Genomic DNA, 19,333 nt, shown 5'->3' with positions numbered 1-19,333 from the left:
GGGAGGGGAGGGCAGGGCGGGACCAAGGCCAGACTACAGGGGTGGGGCACGGGGAGGGCCCTACCAGGCCCAGCCCACTCTCCGGAGGTACCGTAGACCTGCCCCGGGAGCTCTGCACCAGGCCTGTCCCGACTGTGTGCACTTGGAGTTGTGAGTGCACGTGTGCGCAGGAATGACCAGGCAGGTGAGCCTGTGTGAGCGAGTGAGCCCCGCCCCCGCCGCAGCACATGGTGACCAGGGCCGGGCTGTGTCCCCACCGCAGCCGGCTGATCATGAGCACCTACCGGGACCTGGAAGCCTTCAGGCGCCTGCACCACCAGCGGAAGGCCAAGCCCACGGGGAAGGCACCCACAGCCCACCCGTCCAAGGGCACCGGGGCTGTCCCCCGAGGGCAGCAGCGCTGGAGGGATCTGTAGGCGGTCTGCAAAGCTTTCTGTGCGCCCCCACGCCAGCAGACCCCTGAACACCTGGGCCTGGCTCTCTGCTGGTGGCAGGTGTCTTATTTTCCACCCAGATGTGCCAGGGGTCCCAGGACCCACCTCTCTGCTGGCCTGGGATCAGCACCCTCCCTGGGAGGAGACCAGTCTCCCCAAAACCAGGGCAGCTGTAGGGGCCTGGGCTCCAGGAAGCCAGTGGGTGTCTTCCCAGATGTCTATCTGGATTTGCAAATTGAGGCTTCTCAGTCAGTTACAGTTGGGGGCGGGTTACTGGAGGTTCCGAATTTGCTTATCCCTTCTAGAGAAAAGAGCTGGCTTTGTTGGTGGGACCTTGGCCTGCCCCCCATTTCCCTGTTGTCTGAGACACCCCAGTAATAAACGGTTCACTGACCAGAGACTGTGACCTCTCCCTGGGGTTGGGACGTTGGGTTCCGTCATGTCCCACCCACAGACCTCGCTAACCACTTCCTCCTCGACCTCCCTGGTTCACCGCTCAGCCTGGGAAGCCCGGTCTCCAGAGCTGGCGGCTGTGTGCACACGCCCATGTGTGCGCGCGCGCGCACGCACACACACACACACACACTGAGGCAGGCAGGTCGTGTGAGTGTCCCGGCTGCTCGGGCTCCCACACCTCACCCCTGTGGGCCTTCCCAGTGGTTCTGCAGTCCCCTTACAGAAGCAGATGCCAACTGGCTGGGTCCCAGATTGTCACCAAGCTGCCCCGCTCAGAGCCCCTGCAGCCCACGGCCACAGTCCAGGCGGACCCTCCCGTTCCGTTCCTCCCACTCTGCCTCCTTACACCTGCAAGGCCCAGCGAAGGGGACGAGGGAGCGAGGGGACAGGGGTCCCCATCCTGGATGGGTGGGGAGTGGGCTCCCTGAGCCCGTCCCAGTGTGGCCCACTGTCCCTGGGTCTCAGACCCTAGCTGCTCTGGTTTATGAAGTCAGCGGCCCCTGGACAGGCTGCCTTTCTCCTACTTCCCCTCCCCACCAGCCTGGGCACAGGCGCTCACGAGGGCCCTGCTCTGCCCAGCCCGCCCCAGCCCTCCACCTGGGTGGCCTCAAGTCCCCTTCAAAGTTGATTTTTTTTTTTTTAGAGAGAGATTTTTGCTATAGGGCAAGTGTACTCACTGAAGAGACAGAAAGCTAGAAATCACCCTCCAGGGAGGAGGGCCACTGCACAATCCCTTCTCCTCCATTCTCCCCTTGGGATTTTGGGTGCACGCACACACACGCCCGATGTGTTTTAAGCCACCAGGTCTGGGACTCAAACTGTGGTCAACTCCATGGCAATCCAGCAACTTAACCATGACCCCATCTGCTGGCCCCAGTCCCCTTCAAGTGGAGAAGCAAAGGACAGAGGGGACTTGGACGATGGTGGGCCGGGGTGGAGCACGGGTCCCTCCCTCTCCCTCAGCAGCCTGGGGTAGGATCCTCAGGGCCAGTGGTAGCTGAACCTGGCATGGCCACCTGCAGCCAGCAGGGCCAGGCAGAGGCTGGGGCGTGGGGGGCTCCCTCCACTGCAGCCCCCCAGAACCAAGTCCCATCTCACACCCGGCTCCTGCCCAGGTCCACCCAGACTACCCCACGGGGCGTCCTCCCACGGCCTCCACAGACCCGCACTCCCGCACCCCAGCCCTGCGTATCTTCTCTGGCTCCCAGCTGCTTGGCGCTTGGCACATGGCTCCCTAGTCCCTGTCCCCAGGCGACAGTAAACATCCTCTAAGGGACTCCTTGGTGACAAAGACTGGACGGAGGGCTTAGTCCATTTCTCAGTTCCCACATGAACCATGACCCCGACCTCCAGTGAGGTGGGGGTGCTGGCGGGTCCTCCATTAGTGTCACTATGCAAGGGGTGTGGTTCCAAGTCTGGGGCTACAAGTGACCACCCAGAGGGCTGCACACTAACCAATGCAGGCCTGGTATAGCCCCTCTGAACCCAACTGCCCCTTGGTGCCCGCTGAGAAATGAGGCTCACGCCAGTGCCCAAGGGCAAACTGGAACTCAAAAGAGCACTGTGGGAGGGGCCGGCAGGTGGCACGGTGGTTAACACGCTGGACTCCCACGTGGCTAACTGCAGTTCAAGTCCAGGACCTGGTGGCTTGCCCTCTCGTTTTCTCTCTCTCTGGGAGCGCCCATACCCTACAGCAAATTTTAAAATAATAATAATAAACTTAGGAGTGGCAGGTGGCATGGTGGTTAAGGGCAATCAATGGACTTCCCTAGGGCCGACCACGGTTCGAGTCCCGGACCTGGCAGCTTGCTTTCTTACTCTCTCCCTCTCTCTCTCTGGTCGAATAAAATAAATACAATCATTTTTAAAATAATAAATTTAAATAAATCTTAAAAAGCACTGCAGGGTGTGTGTAATACCTGGGGGCTGATGCAGGCAGATCAAGGTGCCCCCAGCCCCTCTGGGTCTCTAGCGGGGTTCTGGTGGACTCCCCCCGTCCCGTGTCCCAAGACTCCACCTGGTCTGAAGCTGATCCATTCATAAAAGTTTATTGAGCGACAACAGGGCACCCGGCTGGGGAGACAGCAACTTGCTAGTCTGGCAGCCTGATGTGGAAGGGGGCTTCGGGGTGGGGTCCCGGAGGACAGGCTCCTTCCTCCCAATCGCCCCAAACAGCCCCCAAGGCCAGGAACCCAGGCTGGGGGGCAGGGCCTAGGGCCCCGTCTTGGAAGGGTGGATCTTCTCTGAAATCCAGCGTCCATCCAGCGTGGGTCCCCACCTGCCCAGGAGAAGGCGGCATCCCTGTCCCCGCATCAGCGTCCTAGGCAGAAGCGGAGGGGCTGCAGGAAGAGGGCGAAGGTCTAGAAGGCTTCCCTCCACCTTTGGAACCTGGAAGTGAAAAGGGAGGAGGAAGGAGAGAGATTTAATTCCGCAAAGGCGGGCGCGGATCCCTCGATCCCGACCTTCCAGGGAAACCTACGAGATCCTTGGACTCTGGCGCCACCTACAGGCTGCTCCAGGCATAGCAACCCCGGGACGTGCCGGCCCCCGGCGGCCAGAGCCGGGACAGGAGCACGCAGGTCCCAACTCTGGCGACCGTGCTGCCTGCCCCCTGGACCTCATGGACCTCACAGGGAATGTTATCTTCTCCAGGAAGGAAGAGACCAGGCGCTTTTTAACGGACATTCACTGCAAAGCTGCAGGGATGGGATGGGGCAGGTGGCACCCAAAGGGACCGCGACCCCGCCCCAAACCCAGTCACGGAAGATCTGTCCTCCCTGAATGAAGGCAATGAAAGGGGCCAGAGGATTTTTCTCTTAGAACCCCACAAGGGGTCAGCAGGTGCCTTGGGAGGTTGAAGCACAGCATGGCACATGGTGTATGCCATGGTTTGAGCCCTGGACCCGGCAGTTAGAAAATCACACCTGGGGCATGTATGCGAGCACCCAAAATCCCTAGAGGAGACTGGAGTCGGGATTGTGGTGTGGCCATCCCCCTGGAGTGGGGTTTCACTTTCCCTCTGTCTGTCTCTAGCAAGTGCACATGCCCTACAGCAAAAACTTAAAGTTAAAAAACAACCACCACTACCCACAGGAGCAGCGATCTTTTGCATCTGTAATTGTTGCAATTTGGACTCAGTCAGAAGCGCTGGTTAAAAATGCACCCAGCAGGGGCCGGCAGGAGGCACTGGGCTCCCACATGGCTGACCACAGTTCAAGTCCTGGATCTGATGGCTTGCTTTCTCACTTTCCTTCTCTCTCTGTCTGATCAAACTGGAAAATAATAATAATAATAAATAAAGATAAATAAAATAATTCTTAAAATTTGTTTTACAAATGTACCTGGGGGGAGACCAGCAGTTGGCGTAAAGGCTATATCGCTGGACTCCCATGTAGTCGATCATGGTTCGAGTCTCAGACTCGGTTGTTTAAACTCATGCCAGGCATGTGTGCACACGCGCGTGCGTGCGTGCCCAAAATCCCGAGAAGAGAGCGGAGGAGAAGGGATTGCAGGCCATTCCCCCGGGGGATGATTTCTCACTTTCTGTCTCTCTGTGTCTTTCTGGTGAGTGCACACACCCTATAGCAAAAAACACTCCAAAAAAAAAAAAAAAAATGCACCTAGGGGGACCAGCAGATGGCATAATGGTTACATCGCTGGAATCCCACATGGTTGACCAGTCGACCACAGTTCAAGTCCCCGACCCAGCAGCTTAAAACTCACACCAGGGACATGTGTATACATGCCCAAAATCCTGAGAGGAGAACAGAGGAAAGAATATTGCAGTGGGGCCATCTCCTCAGGGGCTGATTTCTCGCTTTCTGTCTCCAGCAAGTGCACGCACCCTATAGAAAAAAATCTCTCTAAAATAAATTAAAAATGCACCCAGGGGGCTAGCAGGTGGTATGGTGCTTGAAGCCACTGGACTCTCATGGCTGACCCTGGTTCAAGTCCTGAATCTGGCGGTTTGCTTTCTCACTTTCTCTATCTCTGTCTCTCTCTCTAGTGAGTATACATGCCCTATAGCAAATTGAAAAAATAAAAATAAGTTTAAAAAAAAAAAAAAGGCAACTGGGCCACGGGGATTGGAATTTGTGATCGATGGCAGATGGGGTGACCCCACGCAGGGTTCAGAGCAGTCTGAGGAGAGCCGGTCTGGGCCTTTCTGAAGCCCTAGCACTGCCCTACCCTCTGCAGCAGTGCCCAGCAGCCCTCCGAAGCCCATCCACGCACAGCAAATTGCAAACACTGTTTCCACCCAGCTGTTTATCCAGGGGTCAGGCCTCTCTGCTTCCTCTCGGACATCCATGCCTGGAGGGCCACAGGGGCCTCCTTGAATCCAACAAGGCTTGATCTAAGATGCTCTAACATGCAGGCCTGGTCTCACCTCTCCATGGCTCGCTGGTGCCCAGGTCCCAACTCTCAAAGGTGACCAAGGCCCTAGTGGCTCCTGCCCTTTCCCCTGAAATCTGACACCTGTCTCCACCACCCAAGTACACACAGAATCTCAAAACCCTGGACAAGCCCAGTGCCTGGGTGGTGCTCTCCAACAAACTGAAACAGGCGCCCAGTCACTTCCTCCAGGAAGCCCTCTTGGACTCCCTCCTCTGGGTCAAGTACTTCCTCTAGACTCTCTCTCATTCAGCACCCAGTGGTTCTCCCCCACCCCCGTAGGGAGATTTGTGCTAGAAGGTGTGTACATGGTTTCACCAGAGAGACAAATCGAGAAATCACCCTCCAGGGGGGATGCCCTATAGCAAAAAACACTCCAAAAAAAAAAAAAAAAATGCACCTAGGGGGACCAGCAGATGGCATAATGGTTACATCGCTGGAATCCCACATGGTTGACCAGTCGACCACAGTTCAAGTCCCCGACCCAGCAGCTTAAAACTCACACCAGGGACATGTGTATACATGCCCAAAATCCTGAGAGGAGAACAGAGGAAAGAATATTGCAGTGGGGCCATCTCCTCAGGGGCTGATTTCTCGCTTTCTGTCTCCAGCAAGTGCACGCACCCTATAGAAAAAAATCTCTCTAAAATAAATTAAAAATGCACCCAGGGGGCTAGCAGGTGGTATGGTGCTTGAAGCCACTGGACTCTCATGGCTGACCCTGGTTCAAGTCCTGAATCTGGCGGTTTGCTTTCTCACTTTCTCTATCTCTGTCTCTCTCTCTAGTGAGTATACATGCCCTATAGCAAATTGAAAAAATAAAAATAAGTTTAAAAAAAAAAAAAAGGCACCTGGGCCACGGGGATTGGAATTTGTGATCGATGGCAGATGGGGTGACCCCACGCAGGGTTCAGAGCAGTCTGAGGAGAGCCGGTCTGGGCCTTTCTGAAGCCCTAGCACTGCCCTACCCTCTGCAGCAGTGCCCAGCAGCCCTCCGAAGCCCATCCACGCACAGCAAATTGCAAACACTGTTTCCACCCAGCTGTTTATCCAGGGGTCAGGCCTCTCTGCTTCCTCTCGGACATCCATGCCTGGAGGGCCACAGGGGCCTCCTTGAATCCAACAAGGCTTGATCTAAGATGCTCTAACATGCAGGCCTGGTCTCACCTCTCCATGGCTCGCTGGTGCCCAGGTCCCAACTCTCAAAGGTGACCAAGGCCCTAGTGGCTCCTGCCCTTTCCCCTGAAATCTGACACCTGTCTCCACCACCCAAGTACACACAGAATCTCAAAACCCTGGACAAGCCCAGTGCCTGGGTGGTGCTCTCCAACAAACTGAAACAGGCGCCCAGTCACTTCCTCCAGGAAGCCCTCTTGGACTCCCTCCTCTGGGTCAAGTACTTCCTCTAGACTCTCTCTCATTCAGCACCCAGTGGTTCTCCCCCACCCCCGTAGGGAGATTTGTGCTAGAAGGTGTGTACATGGTTTCACCAGAGAGACAAATCGAGAAATCACCCTCCAGGGGGGATGGCCACACCGTAATCCCTTGGGCACGCACGCACGCACGCACACATGTCTGGTGTGAGTGCTAAGCCACCGTGTCTGGGACTCGAACCACAGTCGACTATGTGGGAATCCAGTGACAGAGCCATTAAGCCATATATTTTTTTTTTGGAGAGGTTTTTGCTATAGGGCGCGTGCACTCGCCAGGCAGACAGACAGAAAGCAAGAAATCACCCCCCAGGGGGATGGCCATGCAGCAATCTCTTCTCCTCCATTCTCCTCTCGGGATCTTGGGCACACACGCACACACGCCTGGCGTGAGTTTAAGCCACTGGGTCCGGGACTCAAACGCGGTCGCCTACATGGGAGTCCAGCGACACAGCCATTACGCTGACTGCTGGTCTCCTTTCTTTCTTTTTTTGTAGAGAGATTTGTCCTATAGGGTGAGAGCCCTCGCCAGAGAGAGAGAGAGACAGAGAGACAGCAAGAAATCAGCCCTCAGGAGGATGGCCATTGGCCAAAATCCCTTATCCCCCATTCTCCTCTTGGCATTTTGGACTTGCAAGCATGCGCACTGTCTTGCATTTCAAACTACAGGGTCTAAGACTCGAACTGTGGCCAGCCACGTGGGATTCCAGTCCCTTAACCACCACGCCACTCACTAGCTCAGCACCCAGTGTTTAACGGCAGCTCTCTCATCCACCTCATTCCCTGCTGGCCCAGCTGAGCACAGGTACAAACAGCATCCAGGGAATGAGAAAGCCCGAGTTCAGAGAGACGGAGCAACTTCTCTCAGGCCTCACGGCTCCAATGCCAAGCACTGAAGCCCCTACTCTCCCCACGGCCTCCCCCATATCATTTTTTTTCTTTTCTTTTTTCTGTGGATTTTTTTTTTTCTTGGAGAGGTTTTTGCTATAGGGCGCGTTCGCTCACCAGAAAGACAGAGAGAGAGACCGAGATAGAAAGTGAGACATCAACCCCCAGTGGGGATGGCACGCCGCAATCCCTTCTCCTCCATTCTCCTCTCGGGATCTTGGGCACGCGGGCACGCACGCACACATGCATACACGCCCGGCGTGAGTCAGGTCCAGGACTCGAACCACAGTCGACAACATGGGAGTCCAGCGACATAGCCATTATGCCAACTGCTGGTCCTACTGTCCCCCATATCTAATGAAGGATGATGTTTCCTGCATGGGTCCAGAGAGGAAGAGTGATTTGCCTAGGATCACACAGCAAACCCCAGTCCCAGCTCCCTGACACTTGTAGAATACTGGATGTTTTTGTTTTTAGAGAGAGATTTTTAAGTATAGGGCGTGTGTTCTCACTGGAGAGAGAGATAGAGATAAAGAAAGACAGAAAGCGAGAAATCACCCCCCAGGGAGGATGGCCACACCGCAATCCCTTCTCCTCCATTCTCCTCTCAGGATCTTGGACACATACACACACCCGGTGTGAGTTTTAAGTCACCAGGTCTGGGACTCGAACCAAGGTCGCCTGCATGGGAGTCCAGCGATGTAACCATGACACCATCTGCTGGTCCCTCTAGGATGCCGTTTTAAGTTCTCTCTCTCTCTCTATCTCTTCCTGTCTCTCTCCAAGGAATTTAGAACTCTCCCCTAACCCTCAGAGGTGAGTATTAGGCTTAATCCCACTTCAGAGAGGCCCGAGGGGACTGAGCCAGGAGCTAGGGACAGGTGCCCCCCACGCCCGGCCCCCCCCCCCCTGCCGCACCTGCTCCTCCCCGGCGGTGGCCTGGGTCCTGCGTCTTCGCCTTGTCCGGCCGGGCCAGCCTCTTGCCGGCCGAGTTGCGGGTGGTGTAGCTGTACACGGAGGTGTAGCCTTGGCCGGTGAGCGGGCAGAAGCGTCGGGTGTGCGCGTGCTCCCGCGTGGCGCCGCACTGCGGGCACACGTAGTCCCTCAGGATGGGACACAGCACCCGGCCCGCCTCGTCCTTTAGTACGTGGGACTGGTAAATGGCCCGGGACTCCCCATTGTGTTTGCAGAAGGAGCACAGGCGTTCAGGGGCCGGCGGGGACTCCGGGTGGGCCTTCTGATCCTCTGGGCCTGGGGCCGGCTCCGGCTGGGGGTCCAGCCTGGTCTCGGGCTCCTCTTCTGCACGCAAAGCCCCAACCAGGCGGGCCAAACCCAAGTAATCTGTCCACAAGTCGAAGGTCCCCATGGCTGGGCAGTGGTGCCAGGCAGAGGGGCAGGGGGAAGAGACTGCCTGCTCTCAGCTCTGGCTGCCTCCTCCTCCCCTCCCCTCCGCTCTCTGGAGCCTCTGAGTCTAGGCTGTCTGTTCCCTTCTCCTACCTCCAAGGGGGTGTGAAAGGGGAGGGGCAGGCCTTGGGAGGTTCCTCCTTGTCACTGGGGGGCTTTGCCACCCCTCCCCTCAATGCACCTGCCAAAGGGCTGCAGGGTCTCTGGGTGAGCTGGGGGGCAAGATACAGGCTGCACCCAAGGACTGAGAGCTCCCGACCCCTGCCCCAGGGGATTGGGGGGGCTACCCCTGCCTCCCCCTTCTGTCCCACCCCATGATGGTGGGGAGGGGTGGACGGACTGGGAACTCTACCTCAAGGACCAGGGTAGCTGGGAGCAAAAACTTAGTAACTTCTTTCTTCCTTTCCCCTGGGCTGGAGGGGGGGGGAGGGCCAGGTGCCCCCAGGGCTCTTTGGGGGTTGTGAGGGTGTGTGATGAAGTTTAGAAGTCTCTGGAAGGCAGGGAGATTCTGGCTCTTTGGGGTGGAAAGAGACAAGGTCCCCTCGAGGGTTTTCACATACATTGTCTTGGAATCCCCATTTAATGGGTCAGCAGACTGAGGTTTAAAGCCACCCTTTGGGGACTGCTAAAGATAAGTACAGTGGGACCCTCCCCCACACATGCACACACCCCAGACTAAGTAACTGGGCCAGGCCTGGGGTACCCAGAGGGATGGGAGATTGCAGAGTGCAGGTTGGGCTACCAGAGGGGACCCCCCTACCACCTGCCAGTTCTTAGATGCTTCACATTCAAATGAGACCTCAGCCTGGTCCCAGCCCAGGTTTCTGGGGTGACTGGGAGTCCCCCAGCTAGGACACAGACAGATCAGCAGGTAGCAAAGGGCACCCCATTAGGAGGGGGGAAGGCACCCAGCGCAGAGGCTAAAGCAGGGCTGAGACTTGGATACCGAGAAAAAGGCTGTTCCCCCTACACACCCCTCCTTCCACCCACTCACTCATTCATTCATTCATTCAAGAAACGTGGATTGATCACACCCTCAGGGCAGACCCCAAGGGGTGAGCAGAGGGGTCGCCTCGTGTCCCCTTCCCGTCCCCAGGTCCCCAGCCACGCCTTCGTCTGGCTCAGCCACAGTGACATTCATCCCCCGGTGGGTCTGGGCTCCGTCCTCACAACCCACCGACAACAATGAATGTTGATTGTGACCTTCGCTGTGGCCCTGTGTTCAGGCTCCCTGGTCCCTCCCCACCCCGGCCACCCTCCTCCCCCCCAACGAGGGGACCCTGGGAGGACGGCAGTTCCAGGCCTCGGGGTCCACTCAACGGTCGGTGGTTTGTCTGAGCTGCTCAAACTCACCGACAGGTTGAATGTTCCCCCAAACCCTTGGCAAATTCTCGGGGCGCCTGTGTGGGAGCCAGGGTGCTGGGAACCAGGTAAGGTAAAAGGGGAGAAGGAGAGGGTGGGTGTAGGGTCCCTCTGACTCCCCTTACGTTAACCAACAGGGGCCTGCCTGCCAAGTGGCTGGATCCCACACGGCTGACCTGACAGTTGGGAGTCCTGGACCCGGAGACTTGAAAAATATGCTGGGGCACGGTGTGGTGGTTCCAACCCTGGACTCCCATATGGCCGGCCACGGTTCGAGTCCCAGACCTGTAGCAAATTACAAAATGATAATGATAAAGTTAAGATAAATAATTAGGTTAAATTTATATATATATATTTGGGGCCGGCAGGTGGCATGGTGGTGAAGAGGCTGGACTCGCACACAATGGAGCACAGTTTGAGTCTCGGACCTGGTGGCTTGCTTTCTCACTTTCTCTGTCTCTCCCTGGCCAAATCAAAATAAATGAATGAATGAATCAAATTAAGTAATTTTTTTTGAGAGTTTTTAGTTATAGGGCACGTGGTCTTGCCAGAAAGAGGGAGAGAGACAGAGAGACAGGAAGCGAGAAATCACCCCCCAGGGGGGATGGCCACACCGCAATCCCTTCTCCTCCATTCTCCTCTCGGGATCTTGGGCACGCACGCACATGCGCCCGGCGTGAGTTTAAGCCGCCGGGTCCGGGATGTGAACCGTGGTCGACTACGTGGGAGTCCAGCGACATAGCCATTACACTAACTGCTAGTCCCAATAATAATTCTTTTTAAAGAATTATTGTATTTGGGGCTGGCAGGTGGCATGGTGGTTGAGGGTGCTGGACTCCCACATGGCCGACCATGGTTTGAATCCCAGACCTGGTACCTTGCTTTTTAATTTTCTATCTGTCTTTCTCACTTGTCCCTCTCCGGTCAAATCAAAATAAGTAAATAAATAAATAAAGTTAAATAAAAGAATCCTTTTTTTAAAAAAAAAGAATTATTTTGGTATCAGACTACCACACCTGCTGATTAAATCGGGTGATTGGAACAGCATTCCAATTTAAATAAATAAAATTAAGACCTTAAAAATTTTAAAGAATATTATTTTATTTAACTTTATTTATTTTTTAAATTTGACCAGAGAGGGACAGAGAAAGAGAAAGCAAGCCACCAGGTCCGGGACTCGAACCGTGGTGAACCATGTGGGAGTCCAGCGCCCTTAACCACCACACCACCTTCTGGTCCCAATTCTTTTTGAAAATTTAGCGATTTTTTTTTTTTAGGTGCCAACTGTTTGCTTCTAGATCTGGGAAAAATGAGAGGTGAACATAACATAACTGTCCGTGTAGCAGCACCCAGTTCCCTGGGGAGGGGAGGCTGGGAGCAGCAGATCACAGACATTTGTCATGTGGGGAGACTGAGGTTAAAGGACACAGCTAGGGAGGGGTCGGAGGGATTCCAAGTGGCCCCAAGCTGTCTGGCACCGGGGAGGGTTCTGGTCCCCCTGGGGCATCTTGCAACAAAGAGATAAACAAGTCCTTTTAATACAATGTAATGTCTTCCGTGAATTCGCCCAGCCTCACCTGTGTTCTTAGCTTCTCCGTGTTCCGGCCTCAATTGTTTATGAATCGCAAACAACCCCCGACCTCTCAGCCGCTTTGCAAGTGGGGGACGACAGGCCTCCCGCGGGTCTCAAAGCCCTGGGGTGAAGCCCGCGGACCAGAGAGGGTACCCACCGGCGCCCCCTGCAGGGCAGCACAGTATCTGGGCTCAACCCCAAGCGCACGGGGACGTGGGATCTGCTTGCACCTCCCCAAATGTGGGGGTGCAAGGTCATTCCCTCTCGGACCTTGAATCAGGCTGCGGAGCCCCATCCCCGTTTCTTCATCTATAAAGTGGGCCCCTCCCTCCCTCCATGGTCCCGCACTGAGTGCGGGTCTCCCCCATGCCCAGGCTCAAAGCCTCTGTCCCTTCCCACTCCAAGGAACGACCTGGGGAAGGGGAGGCCACCTCCGGACCTGGGTCTAAGGAGCGGTGTTCAAATGCCCCGGCCCCTGCCATTTCACTGAAAGGAATATTGAGCTCCCCAGGAAACCCCCGGAATTATCCCAATGCAGATTAGACACCCCAAGGGTGCTTCGCTTGGGTGAACCCCACACGCCCCTCTGCAGCAGAAGCAGCAAGGAACGCACAGCCCCCCAGAGCCTGCCCACAGAAGCCCTGCTGCAGGACCCGCCCCCTAGGGCTCATTCCCTAGGACAGCTCCCCCAGGGAACCCACCCCTAGCAGACTCCCTGAAGATCACTCCCTAGGCTCCGCTACCCTTAGGGCTCCTTCCCCAGCCCCAGCCCCTACTAGCACCCTACATGGTGCCTCCCCCAGAGTGCCCTAGGCCACAGAGCCGCTGGCCCTTAAGTCCCCCTTCCGAAGTGCCCAGGGGACCCACCTCCAAACCTACCTAGCCAGCCAACACCCTCGGAGCCCAATCCTAGGCACTAGGAATAGCCCCCCCTCCCCTTCCTCCAGAGCTTACCCCCTCCCGCTAGGCCAGCCTGGTTCCACTACTTTGTCTGGAGCTTGGGGAGGGGGGTGATCTCCAAAGACCTGTGGACCTGACCCTGCTGGCTGTCATTCAGGCTGGGAAGTAGAGGGGTGGGGACGGTGCAGGGGGAGGGCAGTGGACTGTCCCCCTTCCCCTCTACCCCACACCCACCAAGTCTCTGGCCTCAAGGAGAATGCCTGGAGGGGCTGGCAGACTGGCCCGCAGGAGCGATGCTCTGGAGCTGACCATGTGGAGGGCACCCAGTTGGGCCTCTGGAGTCCCTAAGTGTGCAGAACGCACCCGTGATCTGGGCTGGCTGAGGCTGGGGGGTTCTGCACCATGACTCTGCTGGGGGTGAGATCTCTCGGTCTCTCTCTGTCTCGCTCATGGAAGACATAAAAATAAATAAACATTGGGACCAGCAGGTGGCGTGGTGGTTAAGCTGCTGGACACTCCCACATAGATGACCACGGTTCGAGGCCCGGACCTAGCGGCTTCCTTTGTCCCTTTCCCTCTCTCTCTCTCTGTCTCTCTGGTCAAATTAAAAAAAAAACAAATGAATGAATAAATAAAATTAAATAATTTTTAAAGTTTTTTTAAAATTAAATAAATAAATAAACTTTAAAAATTGGGGTGCGGGACCAGCAGTTAGCGTAATGGCTGTCGCTGCGAGAGGAGAATGGAGGAGAAGGGATTGCGGCATGGCCATCCCCCCTGGGGGGGTGATTTCTCGCTTTCTGTCTCTCTGTGTCTATTTCTCTGGCAGGGCACACGCACCCTATAGCAAAAACCTCTCCAAAAAAAAAAATTGGGGGTGGGGGCGCAGGGGCCAGCAGGTGGCGTGGTGGTTATGTCTCTGGATTCAGTCAACCACAGTTCGAGTCCTGGACCCTGTGGCTGAAACTCATGCCTGCATGCCCAAGATCCAGAAGGGAGAAGGGAGAAGGAAGAAGGGATTGTGGTGTGGCCATACACCCAGTGGGGTGATTTCTCGCTTTCTGTCTCTCTGGCCGGCTCACGTGTCCTATAGCAAAAATCTCTCTCAAAAAAAAAAAAAAAAAAAAAAAAAGGAGGAGTTGGGAAGGACGCCAAAGGCCAGCAGGTGGCGTGGTGGTGAAGGTACTGGATTTCCAAACCGTCATCCCTGGCTCCAGCCCCAGACCCGGTGGTTTGACCATTGGCGCGCACCTGCCCAAAATTCCTGGAGGAGAATGAGGGTGAAGGGATTGCCGTGTGGCCATCTCCCTCACTTTCTGTCTCTGTCTCTCTCAGGGGAGCACACCTGCCCTATGGCAAAAACCTTAAAAAAAAAAACAAAAACCTTTTAAAAATAATACTTTATATTTGATCACATGGGCTGGCATGCCCAAAATTCAAAAATGAGTAGAGAAGGGATTGTAGCGTGTCCATCCCTCACGGGGGTGCCTTTTCTCTTTCTTTTGGTCTCTTCCCGCAAGCACGCATGCCCTCCAATAATTTTTATTTATTTATTTATTTTTAGATGTTTGCCACAGGGTGTGTGTGTGTGCTCAGGGGAGAGAGACAGAGATAGAAAGGGGACAGTGAGAAACTACCCCCCCAGGGGGGGAAGCCAGGTCACAATCCCTTCTCCTTCTGGGATATTTGGACACATGTACCCGGTTTACTTTTCAAACCGTCGGGTCCAGGACTGGGAACCCCAGTCAAGACATGGGGATCTAGCACTTTAGCTATCATGCCACCTGCTGGCCCTGTTCCTTTTTAAGTTTTCTTTATTCATTTATTTCTTCCATGAGTAAGAGAAACTGACCGATACACACAGCACCCCCAACAGAGCCTTGAACCCCAAATTTACTACTCCCAGCCTCAGGCAGCCATGAGTCAACATAGCAGAGGGTCACTTTTTTTTTTCCCTTTGAGAGATTTTTGCTATAGGGAGCATGCGCTCTCTGAGAGACAGAAAGCGAGAAATCATAGCCCACCGCAATCCCTTCTCCTCCCAGGATCTTGGGCACACACAAGAGCACGCGCGCCCGGCCTAAGTTTCAAACCGCTGGGTCCGAGATTTGAACCGTGGTCAAACACGTGGAAATCTAGCGCTTTAACTCCCACTCCACCTATAGACCTAGCAGAGCTACATTTTACTACTGTGCTACTATCCGTCCCCAAAAGCTTTTGTTCTTGCTGAACAGTAATTGGGACCGTCACTGGGCATGAGGCCCCCTGGCCACATTGCTGGTGGGGGTTCCCCAGACACCCCTTTCGGCTGTGCATGCTCTCCGCTAACGTGGCGTCCCTCCGAAGGCTTTGGACTTGACCTGCCCCCCAAGAGGGAGGTCCCTGTAAAGTCTCCGGAGTCTGGAAGGACAACGCGGGGCAGTTAGAAAGGTGGGGCTGAGACAAGGGGCGTAGCCAGGGGCGGGGCTCGGGCAAGGCGTGTAGCCAGGGGCGGGGCTCGGGCAAGGCTTGGAACCGAGAGCGGGGCTGAGGCAAGGGGCGGGGCTCGGGCAGGGCTTGGGAGCTGGGGGCGGGGCCACCCCAGCTACACCCAGGTCTGACTGGTTCCCTTTGTCTGCCTGTGGCCGGGGCGGGCTTCCCGCCCTGCGGGTCTGTCTGGGTCCGCCTGTCTCCGGCAGCCCCCGGGGTGGCCTGTCTGGGTCGGCCTGTGTCTCCCCACCCTCCTGTATTTGTCTGGGTGACCCACCCAGGCGCGCGCCTGTTTCCGATTGTCTTGGTCCTCACACCCATCGCTCCTCTGTGACTGTCCGGCTGCTGTCCCCTCCATGTCTGGTGTGGCTCTTGGGGACGCCCCTACGTCCCCGCCCCTGTCTGTCTGCATGTCACTGTCGGGACCTGTCCCCCTCCCGTGCCACGTGTCCTGACTGAGGCTCTGCTCGGGCCTCCCAGACGTTGGTGGTCTGACTCTGAAATCCCTCCTGTGCGAGGCGGGGAGCTGTCCTCCTCCACACCCAGACGGGGACTCAGGAGCAGTGGAAGGCTGCCTTTCAGGGCATCTCAAAGCTGACCCTTCCTCATTCTTTTATCCCTGGGACCTCTTCACCCCTCATCTCTGAAGCTGGAGGGATCTGTCCGGGCTGGGGGGCTGGGGGTACGTGGGAGTCGGGACAGCCCTGCCAGAGGCCACTGTCCCAGGGCTCTGCCCCTACCCCGCACCAGAAAGGCAGGGCAGCTGGCATGGGTCGGGGGTCAGGGCCAAAGGGGAGGGGTCCCAGCAGAGCCAGATGGGCCAGCTCTGTCATCAAGTCGAAGAACAAGGAGGGGGTGAGGTCTGACTCCTGGAGCTCCAGGGGGTGTCTGGGGATCTTTGTGTCTACGAGTCCATGCATGTGTTCCTATGTGCATGTTCATGTGTGCCCGTGTATTATGTTTTCATGTGTGTCCTTCTGCATACACCCTTGTGTGTGTGTGTCCCAGTGTCTGTGCATTGGCGCAGGGGAATACAAAGACATGGCTAGGAACTTGGGGTGCAGCCCAGGGCCTGATGGTTAAGACAGCTGGATCCCATATGACCGAATGCATGGTTTGAATCCCGGACCCGACAGCTTAAGAAACACATGAGGTGCGCATACCCAAAATCCTGAGAGGAGGGTGGAAGAGAAGGGACTGTGGCATGACCATCCCCACAAGGGTGATTTCTCACTTTCCTTCACTTTCTGTCTCTGGCGAGCTCATGAACCCTCCAGCAAATTCAAAAGAGAGCCCTGGGGTGGGCAGGTGGCGTGTTGGTGAAGACACTGGACTCCCACGTGCTGACTGCGGTTTGAGTCCCGACCTTGGCGGCTTGCTGTTTCACTTTCCCTCTCTCGCTCTCTGTCTCTCTCTGGCCAAATTAAAAAATAATAATAAATTAAATTAGTAAAATAATTCTTTTTTTAAAGAAGGGAGGGGCCAGCAGAGGGCATAGCAGTTTCGTCACGGGACTCCCACATTTGTGACCACAGCTCGAGTCTGGGACCCGGTTGCATGAAACTCACACCGGGCGCGTGTGCGTGGGTGCCCAAGAGCCCGAGAGGAGAATGGAGGAGAAGGGATTGCAGCGTGGCCACCCCCTCCCTGGCGGGTGATTTCTCCCTTTCTGTCTCTCTGTCTCTCCAGGAAGAGCTCTATAGCAAAAAAAAAAAAAAAAACTCTCTTAAATAAAGAAAAGAGCCCTTAGGGGGGTCTGCAAAAGCAGAGCCTTGTGGGTCTCTATGGGGTTCGATCTAAGAGTCCAGGTCATCTAGACTGGGGGCTCGAATTCCTCGGTTCAGTGACACCTGCACGGCCTCTCAGGTCCCCTCCGCCACAGCTGGGGCCCCCAGACATGAAGGTCATCCAGCCAGCCCAGCCCGTAGGCTGTGGGTGGGCCGACACTGCACTTCCTTCCCAGTCCAGCCGGATGTGTGGCCTGGGCTGGGGGAGGCCAGAAGGCCTCAGCTTCTCCCAGGTTGGGGCTGGAGGAGACGGAGGAGGCAGGAGGGGGCAGGGTGACCACAGGCCTGGGTAGGGTGGGCTCCATCTGGGGAAACACAAGGCTATCTTCCTTTGATCCTGCAAATAGGGGGCTTTGGGTCTGAGCTACTGGGCTGGGCTATTTGGAGCATTCTGTGGGAGTCTGTAAGGCCAGGTGGGCGTGTCCCATAGTGGGCGGCTGTCTCTCTGCCAGCTGCACCTGTGCGTGCGTGTGTGCGTGTGTGTGTGTGTAAGCACGCTCGTGGGCGTCTGTTTGTGTGTGGATGTCACCATTCCGTGGGTGTGTGTCAGGCTAATTGCATAATTGCAGGTTGACTGACATGTGAGCCAGGGTACGTGGGTTACTGGCGTCTGCCGGTGTCACGAAGGGTGACTCTAGTCAGGCTGTCATTCCATCATGGTGTCCCCTCACCCCTGTCCACACTAAAGTGTCAGCTTTCGGAGAGCTAGGACTGTACCTGGTATGTAAAAGATGTTTCATAAACCGGTGGGCTCAGCAGCTGGCGTGGTGGTTAAGGCGCTGGACTCCCAGATGGCCAACTGTGGTTCGAGTCCTGGACCCGGAACTTGAATTATCACGCCAGAGGCGTGTGCACGCATGCCCAAAGCCCCAGGAGGAGATGGAGGAGAAGGGATTGTGGTATGGCCATCCTCCTGGGGGGTGATTTCTCACTGTCCCGTTCAGTGTCTCTCTCTAGAAAGCGTAGAACTCTAAGGCAAAAAACAAAACATAATAAATAATCAAATAAACATACGCTGGGTTCGTGGGCATCCAGGTGTCTGGGGACTTCTGCACGTCTGTGCGGCATTTCCCTGTGGGTCCGTGTGTACCAGTGCATGCAGGTTTTTGTGTCGTGTGTGATTGCACATGCCCAGTCTGGGTGTCAAAGAAAGTTCCAAGGCAAGTGACTATGGGTGTGTGACCTTAAAGTATTTACATCTCTCTGCACTGCGTTGCTGGAAAAATCAGGATGTCGTTTTTCTTTTCTTTTTTAAAGAAGTATTTTGGTTCAAGTCCTAGGCCTGGCGGCTTGCTTTCTCACTTTCCCTCTTTTTCTCTGTCTCTCTCTCTCTCTGTCTCTCGCTCTGTCCCTCTCTGGTCAAATTAAAATAAGTAAATAAAGTTAAATACTTTTTTTTTTTTTTGGAGAGGTTTCTGCTATAGGATGCGTGCACTCTCCAGAAAGACAGAGACAGAAAAGCGAGAAATCACCCCCCCCAGGGGGGATGGTCACGCTGCAATCCCTTCTCCTCCATTCTCCTCTCGGGATCTTGGGCATGCACGCACACACGCCCGGCATGAGTTTAAGCCACCGGGTCTGGGACTCGAACTGCGGTCGACTACGTGAGAGTTCAGCGACATAGCTATTACGCTAAGTGCTGGTCCCATAAAATAATTTTATTTTATTTAGAGTTATTTTATTAAACTTCATTTATTTATTTATTTATTTTAATTTGACCAGAGAGGGACAGAGTGAGAGCAAGAGAGAGAGAGGAAAAATGAGAAAGCAAGCTGCCAGGTCTGGGACTTGAACTACGGTCTGCCATGTGCGAGTCCAGCCATTATAACCACCATGCCACCTCCCAGCCCCATGATGTAGTTTTCCTTTGCAAACATGCATCACGACTTTTCCAACAACCCGATAGAGGACCGTGTCATTGAGACTAGGAGGGGTCACCTCGTAAGGACAACCCTGGGCAGTGGCTACATCCTCGGGGGGAGGTTCTGTCTCTGCGTTTATTTTTATTTTTATTATTTTGAATGATTTTATTTAGCTTTATTTATTCATACATTTTAAAATTTGATCAGAGGGGGACAGAGTGCGAGAGAGAGGGAAAGTGAGAAAACAAACCGCCAGATCCAGGACTCGAACCACGGTCGGTCATGTGGGAGTCCAGCACCCTTCACCACCACGCCACCTGCCGGCCCCTGTCTCTGCGTTTATTGAGATGATGACACAGCTGGCTCTGTGGCCTGA

At 55.3% G+C, this 19,333-nt stretch overlaps 2 protein-coding genes and 2 non-coding genes across 4 annotated transcripts in view; 1 reads left to right on the top strand and 3 right to left on the bottom strand.

Annotated features, from left to right (window-relative positions):
* BRME1 (break repair meiotic recombinase recruitment factor 1) overlaps nt 1-825 on the top strand; it is a 24,067-nt gene extending 23,242 nt beyond the window's left edge. Inside the window, exon 9 of the mRNA XM_006161007.1 lies at nt 263-825. Within this exon, the coding sequence (XP_006161069.1) occupies nt 263-416 (154 nt within the window). The 3' untranslated portion in view covers nt 417-825. The remainder of the gene's footprint in view (nt 1-262) is intronic.
* Nucleotides 826-2,927: 2,102 nt separating this feature from the next.
* On the bottom strand, nt 2,928-10,049 carry NANOS3 (nanos C2HC-type zinc finger 3). Its single transcript, XM_006161006.3, has 2 exons — nt 8,519-10,049; nt 2,928-3,278 (listed from the first exon to the last, which is right to left on the bottom strand). The coding sequence occupies exons 1-2, from the start codon at nt 8,964-8,966 to the stop codon at nt 3,211-3,213; spliced, it is 516 nt and encodes a 171-aa protein (XP_006161068.1). The 5' UTR covers nt 8,967-10,049; the 3' UTR covers nt 2,928-3,210.
* An 85-nt stretch (nt 10,050-10,134) lies between these two features.
* On the bottom strand, nt 10,135-10,198 carry MIR181D (microRNA mir-181d). Its single transcript, NR_129416.1, has one exon. It is a non-coding gene; the product is annotated as a microRNA mir-181d (primary transcript).
* Nucleotides 10,199-10,313: 115 nt separating this feature from the next.
* Nucleotides 10,314-10,373, bottom strand: MIR181C (microRNA mir-181c). Its single transcript, NR_129414.1, has one exon. It is a non-coding gene; the product is annotated as a microRNA mir-181c (primary transcript).
* Nucleotides 10,374-19,333: the final 8,960 nt, after the last annotated feature.

This window comes from Tupaia chinensis, unplaced genomic scaffold (genome assembly GCF_000334495.1).
Source record: "Tupaia chinensis unplaced genomic scaffold, TupChi_1.0 Scaffold138060_1, whole genome shotgun sequence".
Classification (NCBI taxonomy): domain Eukaryota; kingdom Metazoa; phylum Chordata; class Mammalia; order Scandentia; family Tupaiidae; genus Tupaia; species Tupaia belangeri.
Note: the sequence above shows the minus strand (reverse complement) of the source record. Positions and strands in the feature narration are given on the sequence as shown.

Coding starts and splice junctions, on each gene's coding strand:
- NANOS3 (XM_006161006.3), bottom strand. CDS start 8,966: ATGGGGACCTTCGACTTGTGGACAGATTACTTGGGTTTGGCCCGCCTG. Junction 3,279..8,518: donor CCACCGCCGGGGAGGAGCAG/GTGCGGCAGGGG, acceptor TTTCACTTCCAG/GTTCCAAAGGTGGAGGGAAG.